Raw genomic sequence first — 23,060 nt, 5'->3', positions numbered from 1 at the left:
AAGAAAGCATATCAGGGTAGGAGTAGGGAGAAAGACACTGCGGAAACGCCAGATGGAAGATGTCAAGTGGTTGAGGCTGTTTGGGTAAACAGAGAGGCGGGGAAGGTTGTATTTACATCACAAGGAGAAATTCGGGCAGGGGGAGTAAGCTGGAACGTAGACTTGCTTGCCTATGGGAGGGCAAGCACGCAGGTAAGCACGCAGACAGGCAAGAAGACGGATCGATTTCAAGGCATTTATTACGTGTGACTGGCACAGTGGCCAATCGGGTATAGAGGGGTCGGGATCATGGCGATATACGGGGGTCCGTGAGTCGTGTGTCGGCTGGGGACTTCCTGAAGTGGTTGGAGCGAGGGAGAAGGGACAGACCGGACGAGAACCCTGAATAACATCGAGACCTTTTTAACTATGTATCTAAGTGTGTGGACGCTCACCGAAAGATACAACGCGTGATGAACGCGCTCTACCACACTCCCTGTCTTTATATGGATCAGGTGTTTAGGATTTGAGACAGTCAGTTTGAGTGTTGAGATTATGAGGAACTGGTAGCTTATTGCTGGTGGTGGTGGTGAGGAGGTGTGTAAGGGTGTTATGATGAGTGCGTTTATGAGTCCCTCCCATGTGTGGGTGGTTGAGGTATTTCTCTTCAGATTCATGACTTGGTATCGTCTGTGCCTGCCTCCAGCCACACTAATCCTTGATTTTCCTTCCTCTTCCGTGATCACAAACGGTCTCATGAGGACCAAAATGATCTATTGCTGTTTGAAGTTACATGTATTTGTGTGTAAGTGGACGTGTGATCCGTATTCAAGGCAGCAGAACGCCGCACCCTCTTGCCATCGACTGTACTCGACTCCTGTGGCGCCTGTCAACACCCTCTTCTTCCTTCCCCGAAGTCGTTCCTCCCTGACCTTGACCTCCGACCCGTAAAAGCAGCCCCTCGTTGTGTACCGCGCCTTGAACTTCCTGACGTCTTTCTTTCACGGATTATGAGGACGCTGACAGAAACAGTCGAGACAGAAGGCTGATGCCAGACGCCCCCAAGCTCGGCTGAGTGTGGCGAAGATGCTACGTGTCTCATTCCTACTGTCCTCAGGTTTTGCCCTGTTGTGGCCCGTTGGCGTAGCATTATATTTTCTGGGGTTCCCCGGAGCTGTTGAGAATGCGTTCGACTCCTGAGCAAGGTAAGGTGGGCGTTTCCAAGGCGGGAAAGGGCTTTGACGGCGCTATAGTCCTTTCAATCCAATGGCGATGGCATAACTTCGCTTTGCGTATGTCGGTGTCGACAGACAATATCGAGGGAATGTACCAAACTCCAGACACAAACACTGGGCGTCACATGCCTCGCGTCCGAGACAAGTTTGATGCAAATACTTCAACCTTGCCGGCGGCTCCAGCAAGCGATGCACGCCGGTGGCAGTATCACTACAGGAGAAACCTCTCATATATCTTGTGTGCTGCCGTACGCGCAGGAAACCTCCCATCGTAATCGTCTCATCACCTCTCTCTCTCTCTCTCTCTCTCTCTCTCTCTCTCTCTCTCTCTCTCTCTCTCTCTCTCTCTCTCTCCCCTACTTCGAAGTCTCCAACCCCTGTATCGAGCTACCTTCTGGATACCACCCCCAACTCAACTCCCAAAGGCTCTCTTCCCTCAGCGTACAAAGTGGGTCGCTGTAATACGTCGCGTCTCCTGAAGAAGACGTGTGCAGCTGCTCCTGCTGGAGGTGTGCTGCCGGTGCCGGCGGTGCTGATGCTGGTGCCGGCCGCTCTGTCATGACTCATAACGAAGTATCGGTTTCCTTTCAGCATCCGGATGAAAAAAAAAAAAGGGGGTGGGGGCGGCAATAAATATTGCCAGCACCGCCCGTCTGTCAAGCCGGAGGCCCTGCCCACCTGAACTGTATGAATAATTCCTGACGGGGACCATACCCATCATTCTCTCTCTCTCTCTCTCTCTCTCTCTCTCTCTCTCTCTCTCTCTCTCTCTCTCTCTCTCTCTCTCTCTATGTATCGCTCTCTCTCTCCACGAGAATGATGGGCGAACGTAATTACATAGAGGAGGGCCGATCGTACCTGGGAAAAATCATTAGCTCAGTGCAGTGACACGAAGTGAAAGGTTAACTCAAAGGTAAGAGAATAGACGCTGTTTCCCTCCGTTCTCTCAGAGACGTTTTAACACACGAAACCGCAGCGTTTAACCAGAGAAAGGAGCCTCACAAAAACATGTAGGGTAAGTTAGGGAACTGGATATGAGACTTTTTAACCACAGAGAGTTGGAAGTATTGTTAAACGTAAGCATGTTGTGAAGATGTCCGATATGGGACATCACCTTATGATAATGATGTCAGACATCGACTGATTACAAGAAAGAAAAGTTGATGTGCTTTCCTAATGGCACTAATGAGTGGAGCAGGTGATGAAAAAAAAAGAGAGAGATGCGAAAAGATAAGACAGAGCACAAATGGACAGAACCGAACTTTATTCTACAGAACTTAATGAAACTGAACGTAGAATTAAGAAACTTGTTAGATAAACGTAAGGAATCACTTTGATAGGATTAGAGTTGGTGTGGGAAAGATGGCCACTTCCTCATCAGTTTTATTTCCCTGCATTATGGAAGCCACAAGCCCCATCGCACGTGGATGCAAGACGATAGAGAGCAGAAGCGATTGGTTATGAGGAGGAATATAGGAAAGGTTAATGAGTTATGAGCACTGATTCATAACGCAGCGCCACCTCGCCACGCGGGAAACTGCGAAATTATATATATATATGAATGTGACTTAACTATGTTACCTTCTTCAAGATGCTGTTTGTAATGTTAATTTTTAAGGATTGTAGTGCGAACAATTTATTAAATCATGTGTAGCCAAACACCGAAAATATAACTAGGGGGAGACTTTGAAATATAACTAGGAACTCTTAAGATATAACTAAGTGCTTTTAAAAAGATAAGGGTCGGATTGTAAGCAGAGATTGTGTACACAAGTACTGGACTGGATGGTGATGTATAGTCTTTTGGTTACTGATGACCTTTGCGGTAATTCTTGGGTGATGGAGTGTTTTGTTACCTGGAATAGAAGTGTTGGGATGGAGACGATGGTGGGAGGGAGGGGATGGGGGTCACGTAATGGGTGCAGTGGTATGGAAGAACTGAAGAAGGGGAGTTCGAACCCAAGCTCCGAGTATCGCCCATGGAAGGGAGAGAGGGTTCTCCTTTCTGTTGACATACCAGCAGCAGCAGCAAAACCCAACCCCCTGATTGCATTTCAATCCCCCTTCGTCGTTGGGAAGGATCCCGTGGGGGTAGGGGGAAGGGAGTTCGCCTGCCACAAAACAACTCATTAAACCCATGTCGAAGACTGAATTAGTCTGGATCCCGGCCAGACTGGGAATTGCAAGGGAGAGAGAAGACACCACGGCGGTTGGTCATAATGTCTTATATGATGTGGTGAGGTGGGGCAGTGATGCGTGTGTGTGTGTGTGTGTGTGGCGTTTAACGAGAGACAGTGTACTGCAGGTACCATACTTCACCGTGCTGTGGATGGGGGGGTGCCTGTCATTCCTCTTGACTCAAAACATCTGAAGTGTGTGACACTCCCGCCTGATGATGATATTCTTGACGCTATTTGTTGTCGCTGTTGGTGTCCCTCGGTTGCGCTGCTTACACTTTCTCCTCCTCCTCCTCCTCCTCCTCCTCTGCCTCCTCCTCCTCCTTCTCTGCCTCCTCCTCCTCCTCCTCTGCCTCCTCCTCCGCTGCCTCCTCCTCCTCCTCAAAGAGTCATACCATTATTCTCAAGGGTCGTGTTCCATCGTGCATCGGGGATCGTACCGTCTTGTTAAAGGTGTCAAACACTAAACCTGGGTTAATACACACAGTGCAGCTTTAGTGTAAAGGACGAGAGAGAGAGAGAGAGAGAGAGAGAGAAGGGTGTTCCCTAATTTGATTTCCACTTCAGTTGTTTTTCAGCGACTGAAGTGTAAAGTTAATTTTCTCTCGCGCTTGAGTCGCTGTTTTACGCTCTGCCATGTTGGAGAGGCGGACGGGCAAGCCGACCTTTCCGGGAGATTAGCGTCAACGTACAACAGATATTTATGCCAAAAATGGCCGTGATCCCGCGTCGCTGTCCCTGGGTTTAGGAGAGGAAATGATAGCGATGTTGATTGTCATCCCTCAACCACCCCGAGCATGAGGTCATGAATCCATGGCATGGCGGTGTGACCTTTGACCTGACCTAGTCGAAGGCCAGGTCTTTACATCCGAGGATCGTATCGTCGTGCTCAACGGGTTAAACACCTGGATTGGTTTAGTATGTTAATGATAATGATAATAGATGATAATGAAAATAGCTATGATAAAAATGACGTGTTATTGTATTTATTGTGAAGATATTATTATTATTATTATTATTATTATTATTATTATTATTATTATTATTATTATTTGTTACAGGAAATCTTTCTCTGTAATTGTTTGGTACCAGAGTACAGCCCCTCGGTGTACTGTATAACACTTTCCTCTTGATGAGTGTCATATTGGCATGTACCCATACCTCATGGTCCTCATGCACTCTCATCTCATACTTATTAAATCGCTCATTCACTCTCATGCTCCCTGCCTCCCTCATCCACTCTCATCCTCCCAGCCTTCCTCATCCACTCTCATCCTCCCAGCCATCATTCACCCCCCGTCTTAACCTCCTCCCACACAGGACTCGTGAATTTCAAATGCCCTTTTTACTTCCCTCCCATTCCCTGTCCATTCCTTTCGTTCCACACCATCCTCGTCTGTTCCATGACATTATCGGTGCTATCCACCCGTCCCTCCCTCATCCACTGTCCTTGCTTACCTTCCTCCCACGCTCTCCTCATCTGTCCCCATACCCTCATTGCCTTACTCATAGACCTCATTACTTTTCTAGTCTTCTGTCTCTCTCTTGCAGTCCTCATCTATCCCATATGTTTGCTTGCTTCCATCCCAGTCCTATACGTCATCCTCCCTCCCACATTTATCAGTGTGTGTGTGCGTGTGTGTGTGTGTGTGTGTGTGTGTGTGTGTGTGTGTGCAGGGCTATTGCCAGTATGAATTCTCTTCGTGACCCTAAGCCTGACGGGGGACCCTCAGAATCCTTCCTTCGTCAGTGCACCTCTTTTCTGATTGGTACTAGTATATCCATAGTTTGCGTCACTCGCTCCCGATTGGTCATTGTTGGATGACTTCGCGTTGCTTCTGTCGTGGTTGACATGTATCACTTATATCCAGGTCGTGTGGTCTTTGAACCTCTTGATCACGACGGGACGACCCTTTTAAGTACGAAGTGGTTGACCCATTAGCTCGACAGTACGACCCTTGGTTACGACCGGAGGCCACTAATCAGACACTCTGAGGTCGGGGTCACAGGGCCTCGCCGTCGTACCCAGGGGGTCGTGCTCAGGGGCCGTACCATTCGTTCCCAAAGGGGTAGATTTCTAGTGACCCATGAATACCACATGTTTCTCCCACCCATGAATTTCCTTCTCTTCTCCCCATGACTGGCGTCGTCTGGCCAACAATATACGTTCGTACTTCCCTCACTCATGTAACGCTCTCCCTAAGCTTACGTCCCATCCTTGTCTTCGCTTCCCCATCAGCGTCTTTCCCTAGCTTCACCCCAATTCCCATCTTCCCTTCCACACCCTCCCCTTCAACGCCTCCCTCAACACCCCCAACCCCTTTCTCCACGTCAGTCCCATCTTTCCTCACTCTGCCCTTCAACGTCTCCATCCTCCCTCCCCTCCCGTCTCTTGTCTCCCTTTCACCCCCCCTTCCTGCGCCATCCATCTTGTGCGAGCGCTCAGCAGAAACGTTTTTATCCTCTCTTGGAAAACGTTTTTATCCCGTGCTACAAACCCTCCCTCCCTCCTCCTCCTCTCCTCTCCCCTACCACCGAGCCACCCTTGAACTCCCACACCACCACTCCCCCATCACCCCCCCCCCCCACCAACACACTCCCCTTTCCGGAGAATAATGGAGGACGAGACGCGGGGTATTTGTTATTTCCCAAATTAGTGGACTAATCGCCCCGGCTGTGGAGTTATGCCGGGGTGGCGAGGGCCTGCTTCTCTCTCTCTCTCTCTCTCTCTCTCTCTCTCTCTCTCTCTCTCTCTCTCTCTCTCTCTCTCTCTCTCCCCCCCCCCCCCGCACGCACACACACACACACACACCGCCAGGTTGTACATGCTGCCGGTAGCTGGGGAGAGGGGATGGCTAAGGCGTCAGGCCGGTGTGGAGCTACCTCGAGAGAGAGAGAGAGAGAGAGAGAGAGAGAGAGAGAGAGAGAGAGAGAGAGAGAGAGAGAGAGAGAGATGATGACCCGTTGTGTCCACGGAGGTCGGGGTGTGTGGGGAGTACGTGTATGTGTGTGTGTGTGTGTGTGTGTGTGTGTGTGTGTGTGTGTGTGTGTGTGAACACCATGTTGTCCGCACACCCTCTTGTTACCCTCCCTCTCAGCCGATACCCCCCTCCCTTCCTTCCCTCTTCCCTCCCCTCCCCTCCCCTCCCCTCCCCTCCCTTCATTCACTGGATACAGAAAATCTGTGTCACGAATTTTTATCGCCCTGGGGGGACGGGGAAGACGCCACCGTACCCAGGTTTCTGACGGTGTCGGCGTTAACGTTGCTGTCGCCGTTGTGATCGGCTCTGTTTTCGCGTTCTTATCGTCTTTGGTGTCCGCGTTGTAATCGGCTTTGGTGTCCACGTTGTAATCGGCTTTGATGTCCACGTTGTTATCGGCTTTGGTGTCCGCGTTGTTAACGGCTTTGGTGTCCGCGTTGGTATCGGCTTTGGTGTCCGCGTTGGTATCGGCTTTGATGTCCGCGTTGGTATCGGCTTTGGTGCCCGCGTTGTTATCGGCTTTGGTGTCCGCGTTGTTATCGGCTTTGGTGTCCGCGTTGACCTTCGGTGCAGATGGCGGCGTCGTTGATATCGGGGGTCGCTGTACGGGCGTTGTCTTTGACTTCGGCGATTGTCTCCCACTTCGTTAAGAGTAACGTCTTCGCTGTACATAGATGTGTCGTTGTACTACCCTCCAACCCACACCATCTAACTATGCGACCTCCACCTGTGCCGGACTTCGGAGTGCTCCGTGCACGTGTGCCTTTCGACCGATGGAGTCTTTTCCCTTCGAGTTGACTACGTCTCGAGCGATGGAGTGTGTTGTCGCGTTGTGTCTTGTCTGCACAAAAAAAACCATGTGAAGGTAAATCACATCTGCGTATTGACTTTTGAAGTATACGTAATTCGATTTATATAAATTCGGTCATTCTCCTCCTCAAGAGGAATGATATAGATGTATAGATGTATATTTGGGGGTTTGAAAACAATATGTATGTTTTTGTTTTTTTTTGTTTTTAATGTTTTTTTTTTTTTTTGTTCTTTTTGTGAGATGACCCAGCGATGGTCTGTGGTGTTCCCACCCGACAGATCGTAATTACTGTGGCTCCAAGTGACAGTGTGGCGGGATAGGCTGGAATGTCTGTTTGACGTTAACAGTACTTTGACATTTTAGAGTGGATATGAACGAATGAGGCCGTTCTTCACCTGTTTTCTGACTGGGGAAACGGCGAATAGGTTTGAAAAAAAAAATCACACACACACACACACACACACACACACACACACACACACACACACACACACACACACACACACACACACCAGCCGATGTTTCACGGTTTGATGTTTATACATCAGTCAAGTTCCGGGGAAGTTTTTTATGATTCAGATTTTTTTTCTATGTTGTACAGTTGCCCTCTTGAGTGTGATGAAGCGTGTCATTGTATAACCTTTAAAAATTGAATACATTAAGGGGTCTCTCTCTCTCTCTCTCTCTCTCTCTCTCTCTCTCTCTCTCTCTCTCTCTCTCTCTCTCTCTCTCTCTCTCTCTCTATCGTGCTCTCTCTGTGTGTGTGTGTGTGTGTGTGTGTGTGTGTGTGTGTGTGGTACCGTAACGCTAGGGAATACGAGGTACCGTCGTACCTTCGTACTGAAGGAGGGGGGAGGGTGAGGGGGAGTGCTATACTATGCAAATCCAGTGACACGAGAGGTAACGTCGTCTCTCTACGTGCTCCTCCGTCAGGCACCTGGTGCTGGTGTGGGAGGAAGAGTGGGCGATCCTGAAGGAGTTGTACCCGCCCGACCACGTCATCACCGCCAGCTACAGCGAGGGCGGCCTCCTCCTCACCGAGCCAGGTAAGTGACCAACCTCCCACCCCTCTTCTCTTCCTTACGTTGAAGACACCCCACTTCTCTCTTCCCTCGCTGCCTCGTCTTGTTTTACACAGACACAGAGACCGACACAGACAGCCAAAGACAGACACAGATAGGTTCCTTTCTCTATTTCTTTCTCAGTCATCCCTTTCTTTCTTTCTCTCTCAGTCATCCCTTTCTTTCTTTCTTTCAGTCATCCCTTTCTTCAAGTCATCCCTTTCTTTCTTTCTCTCAGTCATCCCTTTCTTTCTTTTTCTCAGTCATCACTTTCTTACTCTCAGTCATCCCTTTCTTTCTTTCTCTCAGTCATCCCTCTCTTTCTTTCTCTCAGTCTCTTAGCTGTATATTAGGAGTGTGGTATCCATGTGAATCGGTAGTATGCTAGCAGTGTGTCACCCTTGTGAAGTTGTAAGATAGTTGCACTATATCACCCTTGTGAAATCGTAAGATTCACCCTTGTAAGATAGTCACTCTTCATCACCCTTGTAAAATAGTAATTTAAGATTGTACATTATCTTACAAGGGTGATACAATTATCACCCTTGTAAGATAGTCACTCTTCATCACCCTTGTGAAATAGTAATGTAAGATAGTGGCATTGCATCACCCTTGCAAGAGAGTCAAATTACATCACCCTTGTGAAGTAGTCGAATCAATTTCAGTATGTCATCCCCGTAAAAGAATGAGACAGTCGCAGTGTGTCTCCCTTGAAAAGACCAGGGAGGTAATGGCAGTCACGGGACCGTCTTAGACCTTATTTAATTAGCGTGTGTGTGTGTGTGTGTGTGTGTGTGTGTTTTGCCATTATCTTCTGCGGCTGGAATCTCTGGCTGGGCGCTCATTACTGCGTGTCACGGAAGTTTTTGCGCTGCGCCTTCCTGTTCTGGACGCGAAGGGTCGCTGCGCCCGGTGTGTGTGTGTGTGTGTGTGCAGGTTTATAAACTGGTAAGTTGGTAGGTAGGTGGGTTGCCGGGTGGTGTTGTACCTGGTGGATGGAGGTGTGGTCCTCACCTTCCGTAAGTTAAAAGATTCCTGGCTGTGTTGGTGTGACCTTGGAATATCTTTCTCCGATGTTTGCAGGGGTTCCTGTAGGACCTTAATGAGGAGAATCCTTTGTCTTGTTGCACCTGCAGTTCAGGGTTGAGACGTCGAGGAAGTGTCAGCGATGAGACCTTCGTCTCTCATCCTCATACTGAAGGCCTGGAGAAACCTTAAGTGCGTTTTTGATCAGTGTTATCCAGACGTAGATATTTTTTTTAAATGCCTTTCGTTCTGAGGTGTCATGGAAGCCTCGTATCATCCCACGGGGTCAGGTAAGGGAGGGCTTAGATTTACACTGTGAATCACTGGTGGAGTTGCCACCAGGTTGTGTATAGAGGCAAACCACATCATCACATTAGGTTTATATTTGTGCGGCACGTTGGATTCAGCTGGTGCAGAGTGACGTCACGGTTGTATGGCCTTACAGCGGACTTGTTTGTTTTTTTTGGTGACGTGGTCGTGATGTTGAACTGGTTGGTTACAACAAGGTTGTTAATTCCTGATTACTGGTGGGGTGTTGGGGTGGTGGTTGTATCTCCTTCTGAGGCTTCCGTAGTTATGTAGATCACTGTGTGGCTAACAAGGAAACGAAGGGAGTTCGTCATCATGCACCATCGAGAGAGAGAGAGAGAGAGAGAGAGAGAGAGAGAGAGAGAGAGAGAGAGAGTGAGAGAGAGAGATGGGCAAGAGGGAAGTGATAATGATAATCATTGTTTTGCGTGACCGGCAAGCGAAGGTTGGTGTGTGACCCCCTTCCCCCCTGGTGGAAGGGGGATACACACACACACACACACACACACACACACACACACACACACACACCAGCCACAACCTCCGGCCGGAGTGGACCACCAAACGCACATTTTGGACACGGCTGAGGCAAAAAAAAAAAAAAAAATCTCATCTGTGAGTTGCTTGGTGATCAATGGTGGGGAGGCCCGGGCGGGGCCGGGGGGAGGGAGGGGGAAGGGATGGCCCTTTGGAGGAGGGGGGGGGGAGGGGGTTTGTGCTAGGGGAAGGGGCCATGGGAGGGGAGGGGTTGAAGGGGGGGGGGACCGCCCACCAACTTGTGACAAACTTGGGAACACTTTTTGTCAACTTCCTCTTCCTCTCCATCACCCACCTCTCTCTCTCTCTCTCTCTCTCTCTCTCTCTCTCTCTCTCTCTCTCTCTCTCTCTGTTTCTCACTTGAGAGAGAGAGAGAGAGAGAGAGTCTGTCTGTCTGTCTGTCTGTCTGTTGGACTCGTGGTGCATATTGTTGCCTGGTGGGGATCGGCCGTCAGTAGAGGCGACGGTGTAGGTGGTGACGTGGGCAGTGGCCCACACCAGCTGGCCTGGAGGCCACACGTAAACATTCAATACCCCCCCCCCCCCCCCCCGTCTCGGGTGTGCGTGTCCGGAAGCAGCACACTTCTCCTTCCGTCCCATACTCTGCTCCTTGTTGACAGTGGTCGCCGTTAATTTCCAGTAGTATGGTCGTGTACTTATAATGATACGGTTGATAAGACACTTTCAAGTTATACTGCAGTAGGAGTAATAGTAGTGGTTGTTTTGAACAACGCTGCTGTTGGGCCATTTAGTCTTTGGACGGTCCGTTCACCGGGCCCTTAAGTCTTTAAACGGCCCGTTCCTCTGGCCCTAAGTCTTTAGACGGCCCGTTCCCCGGTCCCCTAGTCTTAAGACGGCCCGTTCCTCCCCCCCCCCAAACTCTTTCCTATATACTGAAGTTTTTTTCTTTCCATCGCAAGTCTCCCTTCTTTCAAGGTCTTGGCAAATTTTCATAAAGAACTCAGGTCCACCATGAATGTTTTTGTGTAGTGGGTGATTGGTAATGGCCGTTGTTATGGAGACAATCATGTAATATATAGAGCAAGAGAGGCAGCACGTCGCTTGTGTTATGTAATATCTATGATATACAATGGTCTGAGTTCTGCCACGTCCATATGAGTATTTTTGAGATTAGTTTGGCTCATGTGTGAGACGTTAGGATGTGAGTGGAGGTCTGTCTCTCAAAATGCCACAGTATGTTGGTCAAGAAATATGATGGTTTGTAAGGGAGGATGGTAGAAGCGAGTGTGTTGGGTCAGCCGTGAACCCTGAGAGTGGAGAATACACCCTGTGGAAATGTTAACGTCAAGCACGGGCAGGGCAAGACGTGTGTTGGCTGGTCGTAGTGGCGGAGTCGTGTACGGCGAAGGCATTTCTGCTTGAGAATTTTTAAGGTCCGACCCCGCTACCTTCCTCTGCTCCGGCCCCAGCCCACTCGGATTAATTTGGCACTGATGAATATTGAAAAAGCACTCAGGACGAATTATGTATTCATGAAAAGATCATAGACAATGACTGACTTGTTTTAAAGGCGAGGATGAATATGTCTTTTTTTAGGTTTTGCTTTGAAAATAAGTGCTCTGATGGAGGTAGAGTGAGGTATTATTTTCTTTCCCCACCTCGCTATCTTCCTCACCACATCCTTGTGACGTTACTGTGGCCAGGACTTGTCAGTGCTCCTCCACTGATTCCTCTCTTCCCACACCAGAAACCCTGTTCATCTATGATACTCCTTATCATGAAGTTTCCCCTTGGTACTCCCCCCCCCCGTATCTTTCCCTCAGCCACTGTTACTAAGTGTGACCTTCGACGAAAGTTCCCTCGGGCTGTCTGTTAGGTACTCGCTTCCTCTATTTGTCCTCCGCGTAGACAAGAAATAGATACTCTCGAATGGGTTAAAGCCTCCCGGGTTAGGTATACGTACGCCTTCTTTTGCCCCTCTCCGCGCAACTACCCTCGGCGTCCTCACCCTCCTGACATACCCCTGTCGGTACCCCACATCTCTCTGTGAGGAACCCCATAGGTACCTCCCGTCTGTAGAACCACCCCCCACCCTACTCTCCCACCAAGTGCCCCACCCACCCACCAACCGAACCCCCCCCCTTTTCCCAACATTTCTGAAACTCTGCCAGTTTTTGTGGTACGCTCGGTCCTCCGCCCATCTTTCGCAGCTTCGCAATACTTTTTTTTTTTTTGCGCCCCCCCTCCTCCGCCCTCCGCCCCCGTCCCGTCTTGGCCTGGCCTCTTCCTTCCCGTGCTCCCTTGTCTTCCCTCCGTCCATATCCTCATCTTCACTGGTCTTTTTTTTTTTTATATATATAATTTTGGTGTTTGATCCCTTCCATTACTTCTCCATATGATTGTCATTTTTTTTTTTATGTGGTGGCTTATCCCACTGTTCTTACAACTTTCTTCAGGTTTGGTATTGCCCTCTACATTTCGTTTAATTTTCATTGTCCACTTTGACCATGGCTGCTTATCATCCTGTTTCTCCTCTTCCTCGTCTCATTCTCTCCGTCATCATGGTTGTCTCTTCCACCTTCAGCACCTCCAGTGATAGCAGAGGTTACAGTGATTGCAGGACGTGCACGACGTGGTGGACTTGACAAGAGTGCGTCGTTGGCGACACACTCTTTGAGGCCGACGCCTGCTGGTAGACCCTGCTCTCCGAGGGTGTCCTTTGCTGGTAGGCTTGCTCTCTGAGGCCACTGTCTGGCTAGCAGGCAATGCTCTCTTGAGCATGATCCAGAGCAGATATAAGCGGAAGATTGTTCCTGGTTGGGCCACCAAGTTTGTGTTTTGGCTTCAAAGCAGTGTTTGCCTGGGAGTCAAACTGCAGCTTTGCTAAGATGAGATGACCCATTGTGGGTTACCCATGTTGTAATAGCTCATGCGGTGGGGGTTACCTGTTTTCTTTCATTGTTTTCCGACAGCAAATATGTTTTCTCGTCAAAAATTACCCTCTTTTTTTTTTTGTTTTCTTTTTACGACTTGCGTGATGGAGGACGTCTGTCGTACACTTGAGTTACGCTGGATGCCGAAGACATAAACAAACAGATGTGGTGTTACTGACTTGAGGTATTGGACGATGACATAAATTCAGACTTTGGAAATCGTTCCCCCCCACCCTGACGGTTTTTTGAGAATTAACTTTGAAAGTCTAACTCCTTTCAATTAACATATTGTCACACATACCCGACATGTCACAGAGGGGCGAGGGAGGTGGGTGGGGTGGGTTTTGTCGATGGAGTGTCAGTTATGCGAGCAGACATCGGGGGGGATAAGGCGAGGTAACCCTGAAGGAAAGGGGTTCTTACCACAGGCATGCAAGAAAGTTGATTTGAACTAATAGAGAAGACGAGTGGATTAACACAGGAATTGTCTTACGCTTGAGGAAGGGGTGAGGGAGGAGGAGGGAGGAGGGAGGAGGGAAGCTGGGATTGAAGGAGGAACGGAAGAGGAGGAGGTAAGTGGAGGTCCGGCCGGCGTGCCACTGGTAAACTGATTACGGTGTGACGGGGGAGCTGGCCGGGTTTTCCCTCAGTTGATGATAGAGTCGAGTGGGCAATGGTCAGAGTAAGATGGATGGCACCGTCAAGTTGCCTCGTTAAGGGAGAGGTTTCTTGTGGTGGTAGCCTCACCATAGTTTCCCCTTAGTTCTTGGCTCCTGTTAGTGAGGACGCTGTCCTGTGTTCTCCGAGGAGGCCGCCGTCTGCTGGTAGGCCTGCTTGCTGAGGTCTTCGCCTGCTGGAAGGCTTGTTTTATCAGGCTGTCCCCTGCTGGTAGGTCTGCTCGGTGAGGCTGCTGCCTGCTGGAAGGCTCTGTACTCCCGTTACTTGAATAGTTCACTGTACAGGATACAAAGGGTGTGGCAGATACACGGATCCTTCATGAGACGGCCAGAGACCATTTGATCCACCTGTCTTACAGTAGCTCCGGTATCTTGCTGGGATTAGTTCATTGTTGAGGAATTTGGTCTGTCTGTCTGTCTGTCTGTCTGTCTGTCTTTTCTCCTGTCTTTACCTCTTAAGGGTCCTAGTGATGGTATGTTGTCGAGAGGAATGGCTGGAAAACACTGGAAGGTTGTTATCGGAGTGGCCAGACTAGTTGTTGGAGATACTGATTGGTTGTTAGGGGTGTGGATGGGTTGTTAGGGATGTGGATGGGTTGTTTAGGTTGTGGATGGGTTGTTTGGGCTGTGGATGGGTTGTTAGGGGTGTGATGGGTTGTAGGTAATTTTCGGAGGGGTGTGGATGGATTGTTTGGTGTGTTGTTGGATTGTCATTGATGTGGATGGGTTTTTAGGCGTGTGGATAGAATATGTAGGCGTGTATATAGGTTGCCACTGGTGTGGATGGGTTGTTTGTCACGTGGATAGGGTTGTAGAGATGTGGATAGATTGTCAGGTGTGTGGATGGGTTGTGTGGGACGATGATGCCTGGCTGCAGAGTGGGTGGATCTTGCGAGAGTCAGAAGGCCTGTGACAAGTCAACCCACAAAAGATTTTCTTTTCCTTGACCAGTCTGCCACTGATTCCCGCATAGCCTCTTACCTCCGGGTTCATTAGAAGACCTTTGATTGTGTAATCACGAAGTTCCATGTTTGTCTCGTTAATTAAGCGAATCTTACACTGGAAAAGCTTCTTCGTTGTACATCATATTAATTAACCGCTGTGGAGGTTTTACTTGTCTGGGTAGATTGAGTATCCATCAGGAGTTGGGGGAGAGGCTAGGGAGGGGAGGAGGGAAGTGTTGTGGGGAGACTATGGAGGGAGGAGTGAAGTGCTGTGGGGAGACTAGGGAGGGAGAAGTGTTGCGGAGAGGCTAGGGAGGGTAGGAGGCATGAGGTGTGGGCAGGTCATACTTAGGGGTAAGTTCGAGTCTCTTCCGAGGTGGTGACGCGCGAGACAGGTCATCCCTGATCAGGCCAGGTCAAGGCAGGCAGGGGTGTCGCCCGTCCACTCCCCCGGTCCTGAATCCTTTCACGCGCAAAATGAGAGATTGGTATCGGGCAGGGAGTGTGCCAATGTGCCGATACTCTCCTCCGCCACCAGCACCACTATTTTTTCCCCTCCTGTGCCACCGGGCTGGCCTTTTGTGTTTTTTTCTCCTATCTTTCTTTCCTCCCGACGGAAGGTTTTTGTGTCTGGTAGCGGCGTGGGATGGGTACTCTGGGCCTTGGTCGATCCAGGGACTTTAGTGGTAGTCAGAGCTACCAGGTGTGTGTATGTGGTGGTAAGGGGCCTTTTTCTGTCCCGCTACCGCATCGTTCGAGAACACGGCCTCATTCACCTGGAGGAACTGTAGGTCAAGGGATGTAATTAATGTGTTTGTGGCATAATTGCAGGAAAACTGGGGAGTAAGAGTTGGGTACTTTCAGTGTACAAGTTGCGTCTCGGGTTTAAAAGGGGTCGTGTGATATATTAAATCGATGTTCGTAATGCTAGAGGGATAGTTGGTGTCCAGAAAGCAGATGAGAAAGTGTAACTCGTACATGTCTAGGGAATGTAGTTTCAAATGGTGTATGCCTGGTGGAGTGGTGTTTAAGAATTGTTCTGGAGGAAGGATGGGAGGATGCAGGTTGGAATCAGATCTCTTGAGTGTGTTTAGAGAATTACGTTGAATTTCTGTGGTTGATGCCGACATTGTGTCTTGAGTGAGACTGACGTAGTGTTGCAGTTTGTTTCTTGGTCAATGTTAGGGAGTTGTGATGTGGTTTGTAAGGTCATCTTCACTTAAGACTTTCATTTTTTTTTTTTTTTGTGGAGGCAGGAAGCCTCGTGTTGGTAGAGATTGGAGAGGGTTGAAAAAAAAAGAACTTCATAAGGGAACTCCATTATAGATATTGAGGAATTTTGGAGTTGAAGCCTTTGTGAATGAATTTGCCTTGGTGAAGACAAGTGTTTTTGGTCCTAACTGATAAGGCTTGTGTCCAGTGTGCCTCGTTTTGTGAGGATATGTCGGGACAGGGTCGAATGCTATGTTGACATATCTTTTGCCACTAATATTGTGTTGTGTATATATATATATATATATATATATATATATATATATATATATATATATATATATATATATATATATATATATATATAGCCTGTTTATTGAATGTTAACCCCGAACATTATAAATGTCTTAGTTTGGGACTGGAACTATACCCATAAAGTAATATTTACGTTCTCTACGGTAGGTATAGGCTTTGGTAGAAAACGGGGTGCGGGAATGTAGGGGTTACTTTTTCATTTGTTTGTAAGACGGTTTATTGTAAGGTTACCCATATTGTTAGTGAGTTATGCGAGAGAATCCTTGTTTTTCATAATCGCCTGAGGATGGTTAGACCCCCAGAGGTCATTGTTAAAGGCATTTAGGCAGTAGGTTAGTCAATATGTTTTGCTGTATTTGTCTCCGTCACCTCGACCTCCGTTATCGTCGCCTGCAGCGCCGTCTCCGTCACCTCGACCACTGTCATCGTCGTTGCCACCACCGGTCTTCGCCGTCGTATCACGGATGGCGCCGATCCCTCCCGTCCGTCCGCCCATTCGTCCATCCGTCCGTCCGTCCGTCCGTCCTGTACACCTCCCCCTCCGTCTTTTTTTTTTTTTTTTTCTCCTACCCTCGTCGCTAAGACGAAGACGAAAGGGGAAAAAATCCAAAATGAAAATTTAATGGGGCGCGGCAGTTTTTGTGTGGGGACCTCTGGCGATGTTGCTGTTGCGCCTCTCCTCTCCTGCCGCTGCCTCGCCCCCTCCCCAGCCTTCAACGGACGCTGGGTTCTGTCTGCGCCCGTCTGTCCTCCACTGTCAGGCTCGCCTCCAGCCTTCAGCGGCCGCCGTTCGTCGGACTCTTTCTCCCGTCTGCGCGTATCTGTCCTCCACTGTCTTCTCTCTTCCTCCAGCCTGTCTGCCGGCCACTCCCTTATACTTGAGCGCCTCCGTTCGGAGATTCCTGACATCTAACATCCTGTCCGGCTTATATATATATATATATATATATATATATATATATATATATATATATATATATACACACACCACCAGAGACCGCCCGAGTGTGGCTCTCGGCTGGCGTTGCCTCCACGAACTAGAGTACACCTAGTTATGTCTCCAGCCCTCCTGACGGAGTTGCACTCGAGACATTGACGCCGTACTCAGGACCCAGCAGCTGCATCGAGGACCCTCAGGACCTAGCAGTTGCATCCAGGACCTAGCAAGCGCTTTCATGATTTATTTTTATTTTTTTTTTTTTAGACTTTAGAGAGAGAGAGATTACGGGGCTCTCTTGTATTTATTACTGGTTTTCTGTAATTCTCTCTCTCTCTCTCTCTCTCTCTCTCTCTCTCTCTCTCTCTCTCTCTCTCTCTCTCTCTCTCTCTCTCTCTCTCTCTCTCTCACACACACACACACACACACACACACACACACAGTCTCCGACTCCTCTTAAGTCTCCTCTTGTGCTGACGACGTGGCGTGGGACTTTAGTCTCGCCGGAAGTCATACGATGCTTCCTTCTTAAGAATCTCTTGGCCTCAAAGCAGCCTTCTTGTTGGCGTGAGTGGTAGGTTGTAGCAGGTGTGTGTGTTTATATATACTGCACATCTGTCTGACAGGTGTGTGTCTTATCTGGTCGTTGTGGGTAGGTGTCTGGCATGTGTGTAAGGTGGGGACGTGTATTTCTGGCATCTCTTGACAGATGTATTGGGTGTAGATGGGGTGTATGTCTTGCATGTAGCCAGGTTTGTTTCTGGTGTATGAGTCAGGTGTATTTGTCAGATGTGTGCCGGTTTATATCTGGCCTTTCATTATTTTGAATAAAATGATCAGAAGTGTTGAACTGGCAATGAATAGATATTTTGAATATTGAATCACTGTATGATATACTTCCTGCAGTCCACCAGTGTTAACTTTCTATCAGCAGAAATGACTTTGTTCCATTGCTCGAGAATTCCCCAAAGATTTTCCCCTTCTCTGGAGGAAGAGGAAACCGGAGATTGTTATGGAAGGTGATTAGTTAGAAATCATTCCTTGTGACGGGGAACTTGTGATGTGTTTGTTTCCCTTAATGGGTGTGTTTGTTGAAGAATTTCTTTCTTTTTTTTTCTGCAGTACCTGCTTGTCTGCCTTCAGTCTTATTACATTGAAATCCTGTATTTCTGTATCACGCTGAGATCCAGCGCTCCTGGGTATGCTGAAACATTTAGTTTCCGATCCGTATCTACGATGAAACTTGCTCCGTTTCGTGTGTTTCCCCGATTCATCGATAGTTTTGCACGGTAGTGACGAGAGGCAAAGCCCACATGGGGACGACTTGCGTCACTGGGTATTACGTGTCTTCATCGTAGCCTCGAAGGTGGACTGGAGTATATCATTGCCTGCAACACAGCAGGCAGTCTAGGGTGATAAGACGTCCCCTGACGGATGTTGGTTCGCTAAGTAAACCAACCCCCCTTGAGTACGATGGTGCCACCCACCCTTTAGCTGGTAGGGCGAGACCTTTGACTCGATTCTTAAAAAGGAGTTAGGTCAAAGGCCAGGCCATCACACTCGAGGGTCGAGCCGTTGGATTTTAAGGGGAGCACCATCGTGCTCAACGGACGTGCCTGTGTTTTTAAGGGGTCTATCGTCCGGGTGCTCAGAGTTTATACTTTCGTGGTCGTCCCGTCATGTTCAGGAGGCGTGAGGAAGGGGAAAGAGAATTCCACAGGATCGCATACCACATCCTTAGCAGCCTTTACTTTTGAGAGACGAGTTCATGCTCTGCGATCGTTCATTTGAATTGGACTGTAGAGACACTTGACAGGTAAATTTACATGTTTACAAATTCAAGTTACGTTCCTCAGTGATAACTTTAATACGTTTCTGTCCTTTTGCGTCTTGAGGGCCATCGCCATCGCGTCCGTAACCCCTCGACGATCTTTGCCGGACATGCGGTGCCCCTCAGAGGAATCCAGTGTCATACCCAAGCACCAGCTTTGAGAGAGAGAGAGAGAGAGAGAGAGAGAGAGAGAGAGAGAGAGAGAGAGAGAGAGAGAGAGAGAGAGGAAAAAAAGGAGTGTACAATTGCTCTGAAATTACAGCCGAGCACCACGTGTTCACACTAGCACCACGTGTTCAAATAAGCCAGCAGTTGTTGTTGAAACAGGAGACACCATATTCTCAGTGCCGTGAGCTCCGGAGGAAGGCTGGCTGTCTGAGGGAACGCTGGTGATGGTGCGTTTGGCAGATGTGCGATATTGTAGAGTTGTGGCGTTGCCTCGTCTTCACGAAGAAGCTCCGTGGAGTTCGTCACGCGTACTGCTGATCGAGGAATGCTCACGCTTGTGTTTGGATATGTGATGTGTAGCACACATGAACGAACCTCACCTTCCACTCACACACACACACACACTCACACTCGCACGCTTTTGTTTTTGAATACTTCAGAAGGATCTCCCTTAGTCGGCAAAGAAGAGGAATTGATTCACTGAGCTGTTCGACAAGGTTGATGCACCCGTGGAACACGAGAGAGAGAGAGAGAGAGAGAGAGAGAGAGAGAGAGGGTTGGGTTGTTCCTCCAGCTTGTCTTGACTTCTCCGATCCCTTGCACTCCATCGCCAGCCAGAAATCCATCCATCCATCCATCCATCCATCTAGCCATCCATCTAGCCAGCCATCCACTCGTCTCTATCAACCGGGTTGATCCACCGGGCGTTTTTATCAAGCCGGTCCGTCCTTCCGTCCGAAGAAAAAGCCGGACGTTTAACGAGCAACTGACTGACGTTGATAAAGACCGTGACGAAGATGATCACACTTTTCCCTTCTCGTACCTTCCCTCCTTCTCCTCCTCCTCTTCCTCTTCCCTCCTCTTCTTCCTCTTCACCCCCCCCTCCTCTTTGCCCTTTTCTCTTCCTCCTCCTCTTCCTCCTCCTCTTCCACCAGCCTGGTAACGCTTATCTGCTCACGGGAAATGATGGAATAGGGGATTGCGTTCGGGGGGGCTGATGGGTAAGGTAAGACGGATGGGGAGGAAAGGGGAAAGATGAGTAATGACAGGGATTATGGGTCATGCTGACGTTCCTGGCTTGGAGGACTGTTGAGGGAGGCCCCTCGAGGGGTCGGCGGGGCGCCAGGTGCTCCTGCTGGTGGTGGTGCTGGAGGGTGAGGGCGAGGACCTCTACCGCAGCAGTGGTAGGAAGGGGCCACCAAGATGCAGTTGGGTTTAAAATGTTTCCAGGGGTATCGATTTTTCTTGACGCAACCTTGGGGAGGTGTGGTGGTGTGGTGGTGATGGTGTGTTGATATGGTGGCGGTGGCCGCGTTGAGGTGATGGTGGTCATTTTGATGTGGTGGTGATTGGGGGGGGGGGCGTTGATGTTCGTGCGGTGGTGTCCTTGTTGATGACGTGCTGATGTTTGATGTTAAATGTGGTGGTGGTCATGATGTTTATGAGGTGTTTGGTAATGTAGATGGTGACGATGTTGGTTATGTTGATGTGGTGGTGACTAGAGCTTTATGATTTTTTGGATGTTGAAATGATGTTGCCATTGTCCAGTTGTGAGTTCACTGTCGGAATGAGAATGTTCAGCATCGTATAATACCTCATTACTGTCAATGTCGGACTTTTTAAGAAAGGGGAAAAAACCTTATAAGGTGGGAGACACGAACCATTGGCAATATACGAATAACGTGCGTCGATTCTTTTCCTTTTTTTCTTTTTTTTTTACTCCCTTTGCGGTATACGACCAGGCTTAAGAAAGTGTTATGATCTCGGTGTGTGTGTGAGTGAGTGGAGCTGTTAGGTTTGTAAGTACTTCTTCCTACATTGTACACACACTTGGGGACGAGGGGCTTCTATGAGTGGAAAGTCCTTAACGTGTCACAGACCGGAAACTTCCGCCGATGTCTTTTCGGTGGACTTGGATGACGTACCCTCAACTCCTGACGAAAGGTTGGGAAGCGTCCAGCTCTGCCCGAGAGAAGAAAACGAGGCAACAGTGTAAACAAGCCTTTGTTATGAATGTGTGATGTGTAAGGTGATGACGATAGGTGGAAGAGTTGTCGATGACGTAAGAATGACTCTGGTAACATGCAGGCAAGAGGAGTGTAGTACTCTGGACGAGACGATGAGTACACTTGAGTGCGGACTGAAAGAAGAGTGGAGGGACTGAGGGACAGAGGGGGATATTTGGTGGCTGACATCTGCTCGTACAAGTTATTCCTTGAGAACGCAGGAGGTAACGCGGTCAAGGACTGAGGAGAAGGGAGGAACCCATGGGTTAAGAAGAGGTCCTCATATTAGGCGGGTTATATGGTGTCCTGTTATGTGGTGGTTAGTGATAAAGGGGAATGCTGTAACCACACCACACAGTGAGAGGTGAGGAGTTACGAAAAGACGTATCTGTCTGGATTTCCTCACCAAGGGGATGTGGCACAGAAGAAAAGAACAATGGGGAAGATAGATAAAAGTGTATATGGTTTTTCTCCTAAAAGTCTATTTGTTCGTTGTAATAACAGAGAAACGAAGATAAAGTTCACAGGATGGAATTAAGGGACTTTTAAGATTTTTTGGTAGAGAGGGAAAGGTATTATAGTCACCCGTGGGGTTTTCTGCACGTTTTGCCTTATGTGAACCACACGATGAAAATGCTATATTTTGGGTTTTTGTCAAGTGAATACATTAAAATCCTTCGGTTGATGAAAAGAAGGAACACTATATATCAGATTGTTGTAAAAAAAAGATGCTTTTAATGCATCTTCTCTTTTCATAAAGCGAAAACCATTAGATTGTTTTTTTTAATGGAGAGAATACATCATGTGTCATGAGCATCCAGTAAGAAAAAAAATGGGGACATCATACATCATATTTTTTTTTTTATGTAAGAAAATTCATTATGATGTTTTTCCCCTTATGAAGAGCATACAAAGACTTTCAGACGGAAGGAAAGGATATCACCCACACTTCACCCCGGGGTCAGAAGATCCACTAAGATTACCCCGAGGTGTCACTCAAGCGACGGAGGCAGCAACAACAGCAGGAGGAGGAGGAGGAGCAGCTGGTGAAGCTGTGTAACGATATACTCGTGTGTAATGCAGGACCAACGTCAGCCAGGCTGGTCCGTGATGGAAACTTGTCATGTGTTCCCCCTCCGTGGATGCCTCGCTCCTGTCCCTCCCTCTCTCTATCTACCATTGTTTCTCTCATGCATTTTCTCACTCTTTTTTTTCCCCTTTCCACCGTTCCTTCATGGTGTAGTGTGTGTGTGTGTGTGTGTGTGTGTGTGTGTGTGTGTGTGTGTGTGTGTGTGTGTGTGTGCGTTGATCTGATCCTTCACAGGCCGGACCATCGTGCCCGAGAGTCGATACCTTCATGCTCAAGACTATGTATGTTTAAGTAGCCCTCCATCGGTACGTTTAAGTAGCTCTCCATCGTAGCCTATGGCTGTTGGACGATCTGATCTGATACGATGGGGGAAAAAAAGACGTGTGTGTGTGTGTGTGTGTGTGTGTGTGTGTGTGTGTGAAGAGAGGGGGGGGCCAGTGAGGCGGATGAGGTCTTGGCGTGCCTGGGCGGAACTCCTCAAGCCACTGTTAATGACTAGACTATAGAAACAAAAACCACATGTGTCTTGGATGGCCTCGCGTGGGTTGCTGGGAGGGGGGACTCTGTGTCTCGTCTCTCCTGTCTCGTCTCGCGTCACGACGAGAGATATGCCGTGGAGTCGAGACGTTTGTGTGTCTCGCACGGTTGTGTGGGGGTTGGGCTGGAAGGCCGCCTTTTCCTCCTGTGAGCCGGAACGTCCAATGTTTCGTGTTGATATTCCTTGCTGGGTCTGGGGAACGGTATCTTTCATAGGAGTGCCTCGCCCAAGGTAACTTTTCATTGGAGGAGTGACCATATACATGTATGTATGTATATGTATGTATGTATGTATGTATGTATGTATGTATTACATTCCATCTTATGGTTAAG

General features: G+C 48.6%; 1 protein-coding gene across 1 annotated transcript in view; it reads left to right on the top strand.

The window, feature by feature from the left end:
• Positions 1–23,060, top strand: part of LOC139760204 (ubiquitin carboxyl-terminal hydrolase 48-like) — a 114,238-nt gene that overhangs the window by 29,919 nt on the left and 61,259 nt on the right. Inside the window, 1 exon segment of the mRNA XM_071683137.1 lies at positions 8,117–8,229. Coding sequence (XP_071539238.1) covers positions 8,117–8,229 — 113 coding nt within the window.

The sequence above is a fragment of the Panulirus ornatus genome, chromosome 35 (assembly GCF_036320965.1).
Source record: "Panulirus ornatus isolate Po-2019 chromosome 35, ASM3632096v1, whole genome shotgun sequence".
In the NCBI taxonomy this organism is placed as follows: domain Eukaryota; kingdom Metazoa; phylum Arthropoda; class Malacostraca; order Decapoda; family Palinuridae; genus Panulirus; species Panulirus ornatus.
This window is presented reverse-complemented; position numbering and strand designations above follow the sequence as displayed.